Raw genomic sequence first — 16,870 nt, 5'->3', positions numbered from 1 at the left:
GTGTTTTAGCATGTGCAATTATTTAAATGCATAAAAACAACTTAATTAGTTAAAAACAATTCTTAAAATAGCCTTATGTGAAATGTTTTTTTCCCTTCAGAAATTCTGTGTATTTACATTTTTCTGATTATCAAATGAAGGCATAAAACATTCATTTAATTTATCTTTTAATTATTTAAAATTAAGCAAACTTTATTTTTTGGTAAACAAAGGGGATTTACTATTAAAAATAAAACATGGGAGAAATGTTGTGTGATTATTCCTTATAAAATTATGTTCGTTTCATTTTAATAGTAGTAGTAGTGGGCTATCTACATTCTGCTGTACAATAGTAATAGATTTCTGTCAAATACTTTTATTTTGACGGGTTTACCTTTACAGTTCTGTGTATGTGATACCACAGTCTATGATTGTGATATGAGCTAGTCTTACTCAAATCAAACGGTCAGATGCTCATGAAGTGACTCTCAGTGCAGTTCTGGAGATGTTCCTCATGTGTTCACGTCTTTATTTAGAGAGAGGAAAGACAATGAAATCAGCGCGAGCGTTATGCGAGCTTCCGTGTTTACTGAATGAAGACGCGCTTCTGCTCCATTCGTTGACACAGACACGCAGAACATGCAGGATTCATATTTAAATAGACTTTTCCGGGTTAATATTTGCAGATATTAGTCCATTTCGCGATTTGATGTAAGTGCATGACCGACTTTTGATTAATTCATTTAAAATTTGACCAATTCCGTGACATTCCGCGTTAAACTGTAAATCCCATTTTTATGACTGGATTCCGCGATTCCGTCCGCGTTTCATTGGGCCCTACAGTAGACATCTGCCTGCCGTTCGCCCTACGCCTTAAAACTGAAGTATCTCCATATAATGGAGCCAGTTGTCTTTTTTTTTTTTTTTTGACTAGTTCTTTACACGCGAGGTGACAGGGGACAAAAGCAAGGAGGCGGGGGGCGAGCGAGCGGGGGCGAGCACAGCACAGGGAAGGCAAACAAGCAAAGTGGCGGAATCAGAATATAAACAATATATCGATATATACGATATGTCAAAATCCATATCGTGTTTAAAAAATATCTCGATATATTTTAAATATCGAGATATCGCCCACCCCTAATTCATATTGCTCTATAACAAGAAACCCATTTATATGATCTTGAGCACCAAACACCAAAAATTTAGCAGAGACTGGGTTGGCCGACTTTATAATTCATCTTTCTCCACCAAAAAGAGTGGTGAAATAATACTGATCCATGAAAATTTATATTTTCAACTACAATTGAGCTATTCTGATAAAGAAGGTAGAATGTTCTCAAGAAAGGGCCTGTTGCATGAAGAGGAGGTTGTGATAGCAAATATATACGCTCCAAATACAATGAAGATTACTTTTCTCTGGTTTATAATAAAATAGTAACAATGTAATCCTGGGGTGTGGGATGGGGGGACTTTATCTTAACCCAGATATGGATAAATCACCAGCAGCTAGCATACTAGATCATAGAACTGCTAATATCATTAAAACCTCATGTCAGGAGCTTGGTCTGATTGATATACTGAGACTTTTTTAATCCTACTGTTAAGGCTTATACATTTAATTCTACCCGGATCAGACTGCTTCACATATTGATTATATATTCTTTTCAAATCAGATGATAAGATTAGCTGAGAAATCAGATATCAGACCATGCATCTGAAACCGTTACTATGTTACCACATCGACCTAATTACCAATCATGGATATGGAAATTTAATCCCTTCTATCTTCTAGATGAGAAATTTGTTGATTACTTAAAAGAACAGACAAATGCATATTTTAAATTCAATGATACAAATGGAATGGACACTTGAACAATATGGGAAGCTTAGAAGGCTTTTCTGAGACGAGTAATAATTGCCTACACTAGTAAATGAAACTAGAAAAGAGAATCATCACAATAGAAAAACAGTTTCACTCCTCAAAATCAGCCCAACTTCTTGTTGAACTTAAATCTCTGAGAGCTCAATTAAACCAGTTACTTACTAGGAAGGCAGATAGGGTCATATTATTTGCAAGACAAAGATTTTTTGAAATGGTAAAAAACTCAATCGGCTTCTCGCTAAGTTAGTTAGCAAGTAAAGATATCCATTAAAGGATATATTCCAGCAATTAACGATCCCTCTGGATGCAGAATAACAGAAAACAAAAAACAAAAATGAGATGTTTAGACAATACTACAACTAGAACTATATAGCTCAGACATAGATGCACAAAGTGCATTGGAAAATACTTTTTTCAAAGATCTTTGCATTCCTAAAACAAACAATAAACAACAAGAACTGGAGAGTTGGAAATTAAAAGTGCAAATAAATTCTTTACAGTCAGGGTTATTTCCAGGGCCTGAAAAAAATGATAAAATAAGTCCCTACCTCTTGAAAGCTATCAATACCTCATTTCACGTATCTACACTGCCTAATTATATGAATGAAGCTAATATCACTGTAATACACAAACAACAGTTTGTTAAATGTAGATTTAAAGGTCCGAGCTAAAATCATGGGTGAACGTCTTGAACATGTAATTTCCAGAAATCATAGACCCAGACCAGACAGAGTTTATAAAAGGCTGCCACTCCTAATATAATAATAAAGTAAAGCTGTGTCTAAATTTATTTTGGCCAATAAGGAACCTAGAGTTAAACTAAAAACTTTACAATTGTCCACTGATGCCGGTGGATGCTCACTTCCAAACTTTAAATACTATGTATGGGCAATACAGGCTAGGATTATCATAGATTGGATACATAAACCTGAAGATGCTCTGTGAGTAGATGCAGAACAACAATTCTGTAATCCAGTCTCTTTGGTTAATTTCTTAGACCAGAAAACCCAAAAATCCCTGACAAGGTAAAAGGACACCAACTCATTTATAGAGGTCAAAACATGGTCAAAGTTCAGAAGGTCTCTCAAGCATAATCAGAGCTTGCCCATCCTATCACACCACACCGTACTAATATAAGCTCTCAATTTAGTAGCTGCATTCATGTGGGAATATACAGTATATAGGACTTATTCCACAAGGTTGTTTTTATGTCATTTCATGAGTTACGCTTAAAGTATAAAATCCCCCAAAATGATTTTTTCAAATACTTTCAAATAAGACATTTCGTCCAGACTAGACATGCTAGTTTTACACTGAATAGCTCTGATTTCTTTATGGATAGATTTTTTCTTAAGGATACTGAAGTTAAACACTGCATATCTGACTTTTACTCTATGATAACCATCTCAAAGCAGACAATCTGATTTTGTTGCAGAAGGCTTGGGGTAAGAATTTAAAATGTGACATTGACGAAAATGTCTGGGAAGATATTATTATACTACCATAGAATATCTCAGTCTGAAATAGATTTAAAGAAATGCAATTTAATATTGTACATAGAGCTTTTATGTCTCCAAATAAATACAGCAAAATAAATACTTTTGTATCTTCCCAATGTCCTAAATGCAACAATAGTATTAGAAGATTCTTCCATTGTTGCTGGGAATGCCCTTTGGTTGTTTGATTTTTGGTAGTTGGTTGTTGAAAATAGTAGCTCATTATTATCTTTTAGTATCTTAATTATTATCTTTCTATCTCAAGAGGGTCTGTTGTGTTTATTTGTGTCCTTTCTAGAGTTTTTTCGAGATTTTGTCTTAAAATGCTTAAGAAAGAAAAGATTAATGAAGTGTACAATATACATTTTTATATCTATTGCAAAGACATTCAGATTTTCAGCATGTCTTAAAGAGTCCAAATACTTTTAGGGCCAGTGTTTGTGTTTCGCTAACTGCGTGTATGTTATTTCAGGATCCGAGCTGATGCCCAAGGCTTTGTCCACCAGAATCTTGGGAGGGATTTGGTGGTTCTTCACTTTAATCATCATATCTTCCTACACGGCCAACCTGGCTGCATTCCTCACAGTGGAGAGAATGGACTCCCCAATCGATTCAGCTGACGATTTAGCCAAGCAGACAAGAATCGAATATGGAGCAGTGAGAGATGGCTCCACAATGACTTTCTTTAAGGTAACATGTTCTGATCTTATGCTCCAACACACTGTTCACATGAAAGCTATTGAAATACAGAAGGAACAGTCAGCAACAATCCAAACACTCAGCAAATGATCAATTTTACAAGAATCCGCCTGTACAGAAAGAGCCAGAGCTTTTAGGAGTAAGTTTATTGGATTTCTGCTAGAAAGTAAAATAAGAAGATCAATCTTATGCATCTGTCTCATGATAAGATACAAACTAATGCAATGGATGCAGAATCACACACAGATGAGTTATGAGTTGTGTTAACCAAAAATCACATCCAACAAATGTCCCCTCATACTGAGAGGGGGATTCTACGAATAAATGACGCTCAATATTTGTGCTGTTTTTATGCACACACTGTCTGCATTGTTTTAGTGCCAGATTCACTAAATAAATTATATTATTGCAAATAGTTAAAAAAATTTGAACAAAATCGTGTTTGCATTATCACGATGAACAACAACTGATAATAAAATGTTATAGTATTTTGTCCAAAAATTTGTATATGTATTTACAATATCTTATTTCCAAAAAAGCACTTAAACCAATGGTAGTGTATTAGTATTTGATATTTAATAAAATAATATATAATATATGATAAATGAATCTTTCAGTCACGTGAATTTATTTTGTTCAAAGATGACAAATGTCTGATTCTTTTCATTTTCTAGGAAGACATCACCGAGTCCTTGTTAATACTTCAAGCATACACATTCACAAATCCGCCTGAAACCCTCCTAAACTCTACTTACCTCCACCAACCTAGCCATCTAAAATTCCAATAATTCCAGTAATCCAGTGATCTATCTTATGAGTATGAGCCACACATATGCACCATTCATCATTTAGAGAGAGAGAGAGGCAAACAAGTGACACAGATAAAGCACTGAAGTGTGTGCAGCTTTATCCATCGAGATTGTCGGCTATGATTGCATCCGCGGATATCTAGAAAAATACAGGCCTGTGGAGGTCCAAGACAAATCGAATCAGCTGTGAGAGATTTAGCGCACAGCTGTCCCATTTCCCACTGCTGTCCACTGACACACTCAGACACAAAATTTTACAACTTGTCCCCTTCTGACACAGCCTAATGAGAGATCAGGGAGAACTTATCAGACTTGAAAAGCCCTTACCAGTAGCTGATGAAAGAGCAAGATCTGTAGACACGAACTTTAAAGAATGAAAACAAATATCAATCCAGGCGGCGTTACTCATGTCTTTAAAGTTGTGATTTTTGAAGACAGAATCTACTCTTTGTTTGCTTTTAGAAATCCAAAATCTCAACATATGAGAAGATGTGGGCATTCATGAGCAGCAGGAAGAACACAGCCCTGGTGAAGAACAACAAAGAAGGGATCACAAGAGTCCTGACCACTGACTATGCCCTCCTCATGGAGTCCACCAGCATAGAGTACATCACCCAGAGAAACTGCAACCTCACCCAGGTTGGAGGCCTGATTGACTCTAAGGGCTATGGAGTTGGTACACCAATAGGTAATAGTGCCCCACATACTGTACTGCCTGACAAGCTGTTGAGCCCCCTAACCGTACTGTTACTAGCCTTAAGCAAGAAACATGGCATCATTTTTTTGTGCTTTTGGGAATTTATTATGAAGGGAAACATTACAAACAACTGAGTTCCCACAGTGAGTTTGAATTGCCTTGATTTTGTTCTGTCTCGCTCAGTTGCTGCATTTGTTCTGTGCAGGATGGAATGCAAGCAGAATGTAGGATATCTGAGAAACTTCTGACTCAAGGCTCCTTGATGAAATTCAGAAAATTATTTTAGAGAAACTTTAAAAACACTGTTTAAAGAAAAGGTCAAACTTGTATTTGCTTCGTAGGTGTTTGCTATTATCAACAGAGAAAATTTTATTTAGAACATTTTAATTTGACAAGTATCTCTGGAAAACATTTTCTAAACCAGTTTCATTATTAAATACTTTGGATCTTTTTAAAAAGTAATGTGATTTTTCATTACACGAGTAAATTGTGGGGAAATATTAATTAATTATATATTAGATTTTAAACTTCAGTTTTTGCATTTTCCATGCATTTGGAAATATGTAGATTGTATTGTATTCATTTTATTTTATTTATACTCAAACAATGCCTGATGAAGGTTGCATGACCAAAATGTTAAGTTAAATAATATTAGCTATAGGAACGTGCAGAAATCATCTGTTTTTGTTAGACTATTTGCTATCCCTTTTTCTTATGCACTTATATGCATCTATATGATTTACAAGTATTTATAAAATATACGTTTATAACATTAATATATTTGTATATAAAATATTATTATTATTATTTTTTTTTATCTTTGATTGCATTTTATTTGTTTTAACATAGGGATGCACCAACAATAACACATATTTGAATGTCACAGTATTAGAAAATACAATTTTGTCTAAATAAATTTTAATTAAAACACTAAAAACCCACAAAAAATCTGTTTAGGCATGAAAACATAGTGTACAGTATGAAAACTGGTTACTGATTTTGAGATTTCCTAAAGATTACATTAAACAGTGTTATTAATGTATTTTTAGTTTGTTAGTATCCAATATCAAAAAATAAATAAAATAAAATAAATAAATATTAAATACTGATACATTGTGCATCCATACTTTCGATGATTGAAGTTCAACTTCAAGATGCATTCAGTTGCACTTGTGTAGGACTCATCTCTAAACTCTTGTGCATGATTTTTCTTGTTGTTGTTTTTGCAACCCCCTCCTAAAGAACTGTGGTTCTTTGCAGGGTCACCCTACCGGGACAAGGTGACCATCGCCATCCTGCAGCTCCAAGAAGAGGGAAAGCTGCACATGATGAAGGAAAAGTGGTGGCGAGGTAACGGATGCCCTGAGGAGGACAACAAAGAGGCCAGTGCCCTGGGTGTGGAGAACATTGGAGGCATCTTCATCGTGCTGGCTGCTGGTCTCGTGCTGTCTGTGTTTGTGGCCATCGGAGAGTTCATCTACAAGTCGCGCAAAAACAGCGATATTGAAGAGGTGAGTGGGAGGCTGGCGGAACGGCCCCGCGGGGCCTGAATCTTACAGGAGCTAATTACCTCACCGCTGTCACAGCTGAAATGAGCCATGTAAACACAAATGAGACACTTGCGGGATGTTTTTGCAGCAGCCCACTGGACAGGAACCTGTCGCAGACTTAAAGTACACGCTGTTTATCATGCAGGTGTTCCACTTCTAACGTTTCTGAAACTGTTTTGGTTTGCTTGCTTGTTTTGCATGACCTACATAGGGTTGTGAAATTGTGCCAAACATGTATTGTAGTACAATATTACGCTTTTGCTAATTTTATTACCTGATCTGGATGACAAAGAGCTGCTTTCAGAACAGTTTGGCAATTTAGGCAGTGTGATGATGAAGTGTAAAACTTAATACTTGTATATTCCTAAAGGAATGTATCTTTGGTGCACACTTTAAATACATTAAAGTTATTAAAATCAATTGAAAGTATACGTAGTTGTGCAGAGAGTAAAAGTAATAAATGTATGATGTGTATATATATATAAGATACACACTCACTCTATGTATAAATATATACAGACATTGGCTGATTGGCTGATGTGAACATGTTACAATGGTAGACATTGTAAACTGACTTTGTGGTCACAATTATTAATATGTGACTACCGATATAAACTTCTTGTATTTTATATGTACAATAAGCAGAATAATTTTAACATAAAGAGTGTAAGTAAGATTGCAAAGCTTGAGTCAAGTCTGAATCAAGACACAACCCATAGTAACGTGTTATTACAACGATGTTTCAGAAAGTCTGACGGTAGATAAAGGTAAACGATAAATGAATGAGAGATCATTACAAAAGTGTGCATCAAATAAACTGAACACAGAAGATCAAATGTGTGATGTGCTAAAACTGGTTTTCATGTGCCACGCACACACAAGATAAATTGCATTTACTACAGTTTGCTTTAATATATATAAATATATTTCTATGTAACATATTTTAAAAATAAAAAAAAATAATTATAAAAATAAGTTTAAATTGCATTGACTATAATTGTATAATATATGTAATATCTACTTTAAATACAAAAAAAAGATCAAATTATAAACAGCTCTAGTTTAGTTTTCTCAGTTGCCCAAGTGTATTTATATTTTTCTTAAAGCATTACTTGAGTATCAGCGATTAGTATCGTACCAAAGACAAAGTTTTGGTACCGATTCTCCATTAATGTACGTTAACTGAATGCCTATTTCAGCATCATTTTTATTTTTGTTGCATGTGAGTGCTGTTTATATTTTGCTATCACATTGATCATTTGCATGTTTACTGATCTTGTCCTGCTTTTTGTCTTTCTGTTCTATTTTTAATCATTGATCTGCATGCACAAGGCCTTCTGTTTCTTTTACGGAGTCCAATCCCAGCAGCTGCAAAGAAGCGATTCCATCTCCTCCTCTGGCACGTCCTTATCAACAGATTTAGAGAGCGGGCGGCTCCTCAGGGATGACATATGTTCTTCGTGTTAGCCACACACTCTCATATCTGTAAGGGCTGTGTGTTATTTAAAGAATTATAAACTCCTTTCCCTCATTTGCCCATCCACTAGTTACTTCCAAACCATCTGCCCAAACCCTTGACCTCAATCCAGCACCAATGCGGCTCAGAAATTTAGTACGGTTTTCAAGGAGATGAAGAACACTTTCATTTCTTATTGCACACCCTGACTACAGACAGATAAGAAATGGAATGCTCTCTGAAACTTTTATTTACTAGTAGAAGCTGTTCAATTACAGCAATTCGCAGCAAAATTTTAAGTGTGGACCCTCTAGATTTGATGGCCTCAATTCTGCCTTTCATGTTCTCATTTCTCCCTCAAAAGATCGGCCCACACAGTGAGGGTAATGATAATTATAATGAGGGTTATGATAATGATCTGTTCTGCTATAGCCCACTGATTCTTGAGTACAGAGACAAAACAGGCTACAAAACAGAAAAAAGTTTGTCTAAAGAAATTATTTTAGATGTTTTAGACGTTTTAGTGTCCATACAAAATATGTGCTTTTACTTGCCAATTACTCAAGAGTGGTCAAGACTGTTCTTTATTATTTATTATAATCATTGACAAATCAAACATTCACTTTAATAAATTAGAATACAAGATATATATATACACATGATTTTAAATGTTTTAGGAGAGTGGATTTAATGTCAATTTTGATAATGAAATAGTAATGTTTATGAAAAAGCACATACATGTGAGGTAAAGTTGTGGGAAATGTTTTTTCCTGTCTCAAGAATCCGTGAACTCCACTCTTTCACCTCTTTTTCCTTCCGTAAACACCTGACACTGATATCATTCTCTGGAATGTAATTAACTTTAGCTGGATTCGGCAGACAAAAGACATCAAGAGAAGAGTCTTCATAATGACTCGATTAAATATTGATGCCCTCAAAAAGAAAGAACAATTAAAAAGTCTAAGATTACGGCGTCTGAAATTAGCCCACAGGATATTCGTAATCAGCCGGGAGCGAATTCACTGCTCACAGAGGCTTTATCTGGCTCCCACGTCCCCGGCGGCATAGAGCTGTGGCCTTCATGCCTTGAACAACTCATGGCAGACAAGACTAAGACCAGTAGAATCACTGAAACAGAAATCTGCATTTTCAGAGAAACATAGAATAGAATCGGGCTACACAGCAGGTCAAATCTATTACAGCCATGCAATATAAACCAGGTCTTTCTTCCGAAGAGATTTAGGGTGGCAGCTAGTCAATCTCACCATAAAATTCACCATATAGTCCCAACCCTGTCTTCAATCTCCACATCAATTTCATGCCTTTTCTACACCATCCTTGTAACTAAAAATAGCAAAGAGGCCTAAAAATAGAATCAAAAACAACTAGATGTAATGCAAATGAAAAGTCCTGTTGTTTTTTATATATAATGTTTTGCAGTGCAGTGACACTGTAAGCATCACATTCATTTGAATAACCGAACTGGACTCTGTTAGATTGTGTGTATGTGTGTGTGTATTGTAAGCGTGTCTGTGTGCGTGTTTGTGTGTGTAGAAAGACTCACACAAGCCCTCGTGTTCTTCTTTGACAGTGTGTCTCTTTCAGTGCTGTGATGGAAGACCTGGGCATATCCCTCAGGTGCCACAAGGCGTTGAGGAAGAGAGGCAGACACAGAGGAAGAGCCAGCCTGTCTGGAGTCTTATGTAACCCCAAACGCATCCAGAGGAAAGAGACAATGGCCTAGATCCACCTCCAACAGCCTCGCCAACAAGCAGCAGCTCTGTTTTTGACGTACCTGCCGGTGAAATCAGTCTCTGAGGCTGTTTGTTTTCTCAATCAATTGTTCATGTGCTTTTTATTCATAAATTTGCAGGTTTTTATATCAGTATTATGTGGATTGTGTGTTGGTCTTGTGTTAAGTGCACAGGTAATATTTCCGAACTGAAAATGAAAGGGATCATTTATTTTGAGATATTTCTTAAAGTACAAGCACATTGCATTATACGGTAGCATTTTCTTGTGCTGTCCTTAATGTAATAAATAAAAGCGTACATTTTTTACACACACTTGGGCAATTATCTTGTTCCAGGCGTTCTTTTATCAGTGACGCAGGTTCTATTAATTGCAACATTATATAACAACAGAAAATAATAGAGAAGATGCTTCTAATCCGTGACTGTTCCTAAGGGAATTTAAAGCATGGCTGTTTCTCCATAACTTTTTTTCCCATTTTGACCCTAACAATTCAAGACGTTCTGTCTGCTACACACAAAAGCGCCTGCCTCGAGGGACTGACCGAAGTATTCTCCCTCAAACTGAGGCACAATCAAATAAAGTTCAAAGGTCAGCCTCTGCTACAAGAGCTACCTGCTCCATGACCCAGACAAATTACTCTCTGAAGATTAAACCGCCTTTTCGCCAAAAATACATCAGATGTGTCTTAATGCATATCAGAAAAGATAAGACGTTCCAAGACGAGGGCGATCATCTTGATTAGATTTTTGTGCTCCAGATGAATTTGCTCAAAGCAAAGCCCAGACAGCTGGACATGCTGGTGTCCCTGTTATACGTATCAGCCATGTCTGGACTCCGAAAGACAATGCATTTTCTAGCTCAGTTTTGGCCTCTGAGAAATGTAGACATGAAAGATGTTTTGTGGTGTTTGTGAGTTTGAGTTTGTGTACATGTGAGAGAAAGCTTGTGGGCTATTGGCAAAAATACAGATATTATAGCACTTCTGAGAGACTGAGGGCCATTCACACTTAAGAAGATAAGGACTGCTCAGAGCTGTTCGGGCCTGACTTTGAAACATGTAAAGGCTATTGAAAATGACTTTCATGGAGTCCTTGTTTAAAAGCAGAAGCTATTATCATGTAGAAGTAGAGCTCAAATGCTTTTTTTTCACAATTTCTTAATATTTTGGTTTGTCACAATGTCACAAACAAACTGATTAGTGGACTAAAAGTAGTCCTGTGTCTGTTTACACCGTAGAAAATGAATTTTCTAACTGCATGTTATAGATCTTATTTATATAGATTTTTTTTATATTGTATTAATCAAAATGCGGCAATTGGACTTTTTGCAAACAAAAGACTCCTCTCTGGTGACCAATTTTATACCAAATATTCAAATTAATAAATAAAATAACTTAAATATATACGCGTTAATATATACTATTCTAATTTATATATAACTGACTCCAAAATGTTAATTGCCTCAGACTTCTGTAACCCACTGTATGTTAATAATATACTCGTAAATAATTTGTTTGCTTGATTAAGATATCCAGTATATGATATCAGTACAATGTAACAACATCTCAGTCATAGCTGAGAGTCAGATTGATGTCCCCTGATAACAAATGTGATTAGCTTTAGTAAACAAACCTTGCAGATCTGATCCGTGTGCTACTAAGTGGCTCTGTGATGATTAATAGCAACATCACATGAGAACAGAGACTATATGGTGTCACTTTCACACTAATGATAGATCACTCTCCTGCTTTATGGGTTTATGCTAATGGAAGCTGTTTTAGGACAGCGATTTTTAAGCTATTTTTCCTTTTCTTTTTTTCTGTGATGTGAAGTCTGCATTTATAAGTGTAATCTGACAAACACCTTGATTCATTTTGAAATGAAATCTTGGGTTTAAAGGAGAGGAGGAAATTGCTCTTCTGTTTCACATTCACCTGTGACTTCACAGACTGTTCTGCTCTAACTCTGTCTGTTGTACAGCTTGGTAAGACCTATGGGAAGGTTTATGTCAAAGCAAACACATTGAACTTTTTTTTTTTTCTTTTCAAGCGAGGTTGAGAGAAAGCAGTGGGGAGAGAGAGAAATAAAGAGAAAAAGACATCAGATTGTTCCCCAATGCCATGCAGAATCTATTCTCTAAATTAAGTAAAATATGTTTTTTTACAGTGTATGCAGGCTGAATTGTAATTCAAAGTCTGTGTTTTCCAAATAATTGTGCTAATTCACTAAATCAGGCCTGACATTGATCGACTCTCAATGAGTAATTCATGCAAACATATGAATTCTGTCATGATTTACTCACCTTCATGTCGTTTCAAACCTGTATGATTTTCACACCACCACGTAATGGACTGGATGAAGCACTGAATGGCGTACAGGAAAGCAATGGGAGCTCCTAGGATTTTACTTTTCAGCTAATTAAATATTGAGTTGTTTTCAACCAAAATCAGTTGGAGACAGTCATGATGTACTGCCATTTAATTGAATTCACCCAACCGGATATTCATTGAATTTCTCTTCCTCCAGAAGATAGTGGGTTTGGAATGACAAGAGTAAATGAGTAAATTGTATTATATTTAATTTTTTATTCTGTATTAATTTTAACTTTTATTTTATTGGTGTGTATATTTTTTACCGTGTGTGTGTGAACTGGTATTCATTACGATGTGATGACCAAATGTCCCCACAAGTAGTAATACCAGTATATTTTGACCTTGTGGGTCCCTGTGAGAAAACAAGCTTATAAATCATATAGAATGAAGTGTTTGGAAAATCTGAAATAGCAGAAAGTTTTCTGTGATGGTAGGTTAAGGGGTTGAATTAGGATAAGGGGATACAAAAATACAGTTAGTACAGCAGAAAAACCATTACAGCTATGGAATACCTTCACAAAAACTGGAAACCTGTGTGTGTGTATGTGTACACACCCCTTTTTGCAGCAATAACTGCAGCTAAACATTTCTTGTAACTGCTGATCAGTCTTATAGGAATTTTAGCCCTTTCTTCAGTACAGAACCTCTTTAACTCTGTGATATTGGTGAGTTTTTTTTTTTTGTTGTTGTTGTTTTTATGATTTGCTTGTTTCAGGTCCTTCCGCAACATTTCATCTGGACCGGACTTTGACTTGACCAATCCAAAACATTAACTATTTAACCATTCTTTGGTTGAACGACTTGTGTGCTTGGGTTCATTATATTGCTGCATGGCCCATTTTCTCTTGAGATTCAGTTCTGAGACTGATGTCCTGATATTTTCCTTTAGAATTGCTGATAAAATTCTGAATTCATTGTTCCATCAATGACGGCTACCCATCCTGGCCCAGATGGAACAAAACAAGCCCAAGCCATAATACTACCACAAAAAGGTTTCACAGATTGGATAAGGTTCCTATGTTGGAATGCAGTGTCTCCCTTTCTCCAAATATAGCGCTTCTCATTTAAACCCAAAATTAATATTTTGGTCTCATCCATTAAACATTTCTCCAAAAGCCCTCTGGCTTGTCCACATTATCTGCATAAGGGCAGTAAAAAGTTATTACTATGTAGCAGCTTTGAAAATCAGTGGGTGATTAGTTTTTTCTTTGAAACATTACTCTTTTTTTTTTCAGACTGTTAGTAATCACTCCTGTATAGCTAAGTGAAGTGATTTCCCATTATTTTTTTTTAACACTGACCAGTTGCAAATGTGATACTTATTTACAACAATTCAACAATAAGTTAATATTTTGGTATATTAGACAGATTTTGCTAAATTGTGTAAATGAAAATATTACCTATAAAGCCACAGAAGGACTTTTGTTCGTCTCCTAACAAAACACAATAGGTATTTGACTGTTCTGTGTATGACATCAAAGTACCACAGCAGTGATTAGAGAGCATTTGAGATTTTTAGTTTTTTAACTCACTAGATTTTTTACTTTCTTAAATCTCTTTATTCCAAAGATATACTACAAGCTATTAAATGTATTATTGTAAGCTGCTTCAGAGGCATAAGCTATTGCAAGTATTTCATACATACAATAATAATAATAAAACAGTGCATTGACCTAAAAAAGGAAATGTACTTTTATGTACCGTATTTTCCGGACTATAAGTCCCACTTTTTTTCAAAGTTTGGCTGGTCCTGCGACTTATGGTCAGGTGCGACTTATCAAAATTAATTTGACATGAACCAACAGAAATTAACCAAGAGAAAACATTACCGTCTACAGCCACGAGCGGGCTCTTGCAGGTGTAGACGGTAATGTTTTCTCTTGGTTCTTGGTTTTAAGTAAATGCAACTTATAGTCCAGTGTGACTTAAATATGTTTTTTTCCTCATCATGATGTATTTTTGGACTGATGCGACTTATACTTAGGTGCGACTTATAGTCCGAAAAATACGGTTAGTAAAAATCTGTCTTTACAACTTTCACTTGTAATGGAGTAATATTCGACCAACAGCATCAAGTAAGTTCAAGTTCTAGTTGAGCTTTATTGTCATTCTGCTTCATGTACATACAGTGGAACCAAATATCGTCTCGCAGGACCACGGTGTTGCATAAATATTAAAAATAATGGAGTTGTGTAGGCTTTGGCCACCTCTGCCTGTTATACACTCTAAACCATTTAGCTGTGATAAAGCCATCCTGTCTATGGACAGAGATTTGAAATGAGGGCTGCAGGTGCAGAGTTTCCATAATGCTTTCAGGAGATCCCTCAAACACATATTAAGCCATAGTAGATGACATGCACAAGTCCAAGTGCTCTATTAGAGCTAACGACTGTCCTCATACCTATTAACAGTCACCTTTGTTTAAGAGGCAAGCCTGTGCACTGCAATAACACACAGCAGTCATTGACATCAACCACAAAAAATTCACACTGTAGCTGAGGGGCAGTTAGTTTAGAAACAAACAGACGTCATGCTCTTGTTCTATTGGATTGTAATTATGTAAATCCGAATGGAAGCAGACCTAATTTGCTATTAAAAGGATAGTTTACCCAGAAATTGAATGTTTTGTTATTTTGGGTCGTAATTTAGCCTACTTACATTCATGCTGTTCCAAACCTGTAAAGATCTGAACAATTCTGGTTTTAATTCTGCAGTTCCTTAATACTTCCATTTTAAATATGCCATAAATACAATCCAGTACTACTACTACTGCTACCAGACAATAATGTGGAAGCATCTTTCATTCATCAATATTCATAATATGTCATATTACTGACAAAATGTGTATCTTTAATTACACGTTAGTAGGCTACTGCTGTTACAAGACAGAAGAGGCAGACACATAGAAAAAGGAATGAGAGTTTATTTTGAACAACCAGATGAGTGATCTGCAGTGAAGGGTATGGTAAGTAGGTGAGTAGACATCCAGGTAATGTAGACTTGAAAGACTCAGAACGTCTTCTTGTAGATGGAGATCAGATGGAGACACATGGGACTAGAGAAGACTCAGGAGCACACACAGGAAACGAGGAACAATGAGGATGACTTGGAGAGAATGCAAGGGAACAGGCAAACAACAATGGATTCCTAGAGGTAAGCACAGCGTTAGCGTATTGGTGCAAATTATACCGGACAGTGACTGAGAGTGAGAGTGGTGCTTAAGTGCTGGATGTAATTGCTTGATAGATATGTGCGTGTGATCAATACTCAGGAGACGGAGTGCGCTGTGATTGAGTTAGAGTGGAGTCTGGCATGATTGTAATATTACCCCCCACAGGAGCGGGCCGTGGACCCTGACGTCATGGTGGTCAGAATCTACCCCTTGGTGCAGGTCTCTCAGCAGGTTAGGATCAAGTATGTCACTTCTGGGTACCCATGAGTGTTCCTCAGGACCGTAACCCTCCCAGTCCACAAGGTACTCTAGTAGACCACCAAGGCACCGGGAGTCCAAGATCTTGTGAACCTGGTAGGTGGCACCACCCTCTAGGATGAGTGGAAGGGGGGGTTCTGTGCTGTGCCAGGCTCTGTGGAAACAGAAACAGAGGGATGATGGGGTTTTAGTAAGCAGACATGGAAGGTAGGATGACTCAGCTTTCGGCAAGGTAGAAGTAACCTGATGTGCCTGGTGGACAGCCAGACATTCTGACCTGGTCTAGGTGTGACCAGGGTCTGTTGGAAATGGGCAGAGGGAGAAGCTTTCTGTAGGGAAGATGATGAGGGCTCTTCGAGATGGCACAGTCCTTGCAACCTCTTAGTACCTTCTGACCTCTTGTGCCATGTTAGGCCACCAGAAGCGTTCCTTTAGCAGCAAGAGGGTCTCATTGACCCCTGGGTGGCCAGTGCCCAGCGACGAGTGGGAAGTGTGAATGAGGGGAGTGCGCCGTGTCTGGGTGATGTAGAGCAAACCTGGTGGACAACCCGGCAGAGTGTTGGTGGAGACGTTGGAAGAAGGGCAGGGTTTCCTCTGACCAGGTAATGGGTCTTACAACGATGTTCTCAGGCTGGCACTGGATATGTTCTGGCTCTTCTGTCCTCTCTTCAGGATTGTGGAGACGGGATAGAACATCGCTTTAGTATTTTTGGAACAAGGAAGGTAGGAGATGGTAAAGCGGAAAT

General features: G+C 36.9%; 1 protein-coding gene across 1 annotated transcript in view; it reads left to right on the top strand.

Moving 5' to 3' along the window:
- The window catches only part of LOC113071671 (glutamate receptor ionotropic, kainate 1-like), a 32,169-nt gene extending 21,830 nt beyond the window's left edge, over positions 1–10,339 (top strand). The window contains exons 8-11 of the mRNA XM_026244965.1: positions 3,830–4,047; positions 5,328–5,553; positions 6,823–7,073; positions 10,160–10,339. Of these exons, the coding sequence (XP_026100750.1) occupies positions 3,830–4,047; positions 5,328–5,553; positions 6,823–7,073; positions 10,160–10,312 (848 nt within the window). The 3' untranslated portion in view covers positions 10,313–10,339. The remainder of the gene's footprint in view (positions 1–3,829; positions 4,048–5,327; positions 5,554–6,822; positions 7,074–10,159) is intronic.
- The last annotated feature ends 6,531 nt before the right edge of the window (positions 10,340–16,870 follow it).

Source organism: Carassius auratus, unplaced genomic scaffold, assembly GCF_003368295.1.
Source record: "Carassius auratus strain Wakin unplaced genomic scaffold, ASM336829v1 scaf_tig00007844, whole genome shotgun sequence".
NCBI lineage: Eukaryota > Metazoa > Chordata > Actinopteri > Cypriniformes > Cyprinidae > Carassius > Carassius auratus.
The sequence above is the reverse complement of the archived record's forward strand: the minus strand, read 5'-3'. Positions and strand labels throughout refer to the sequence as shown.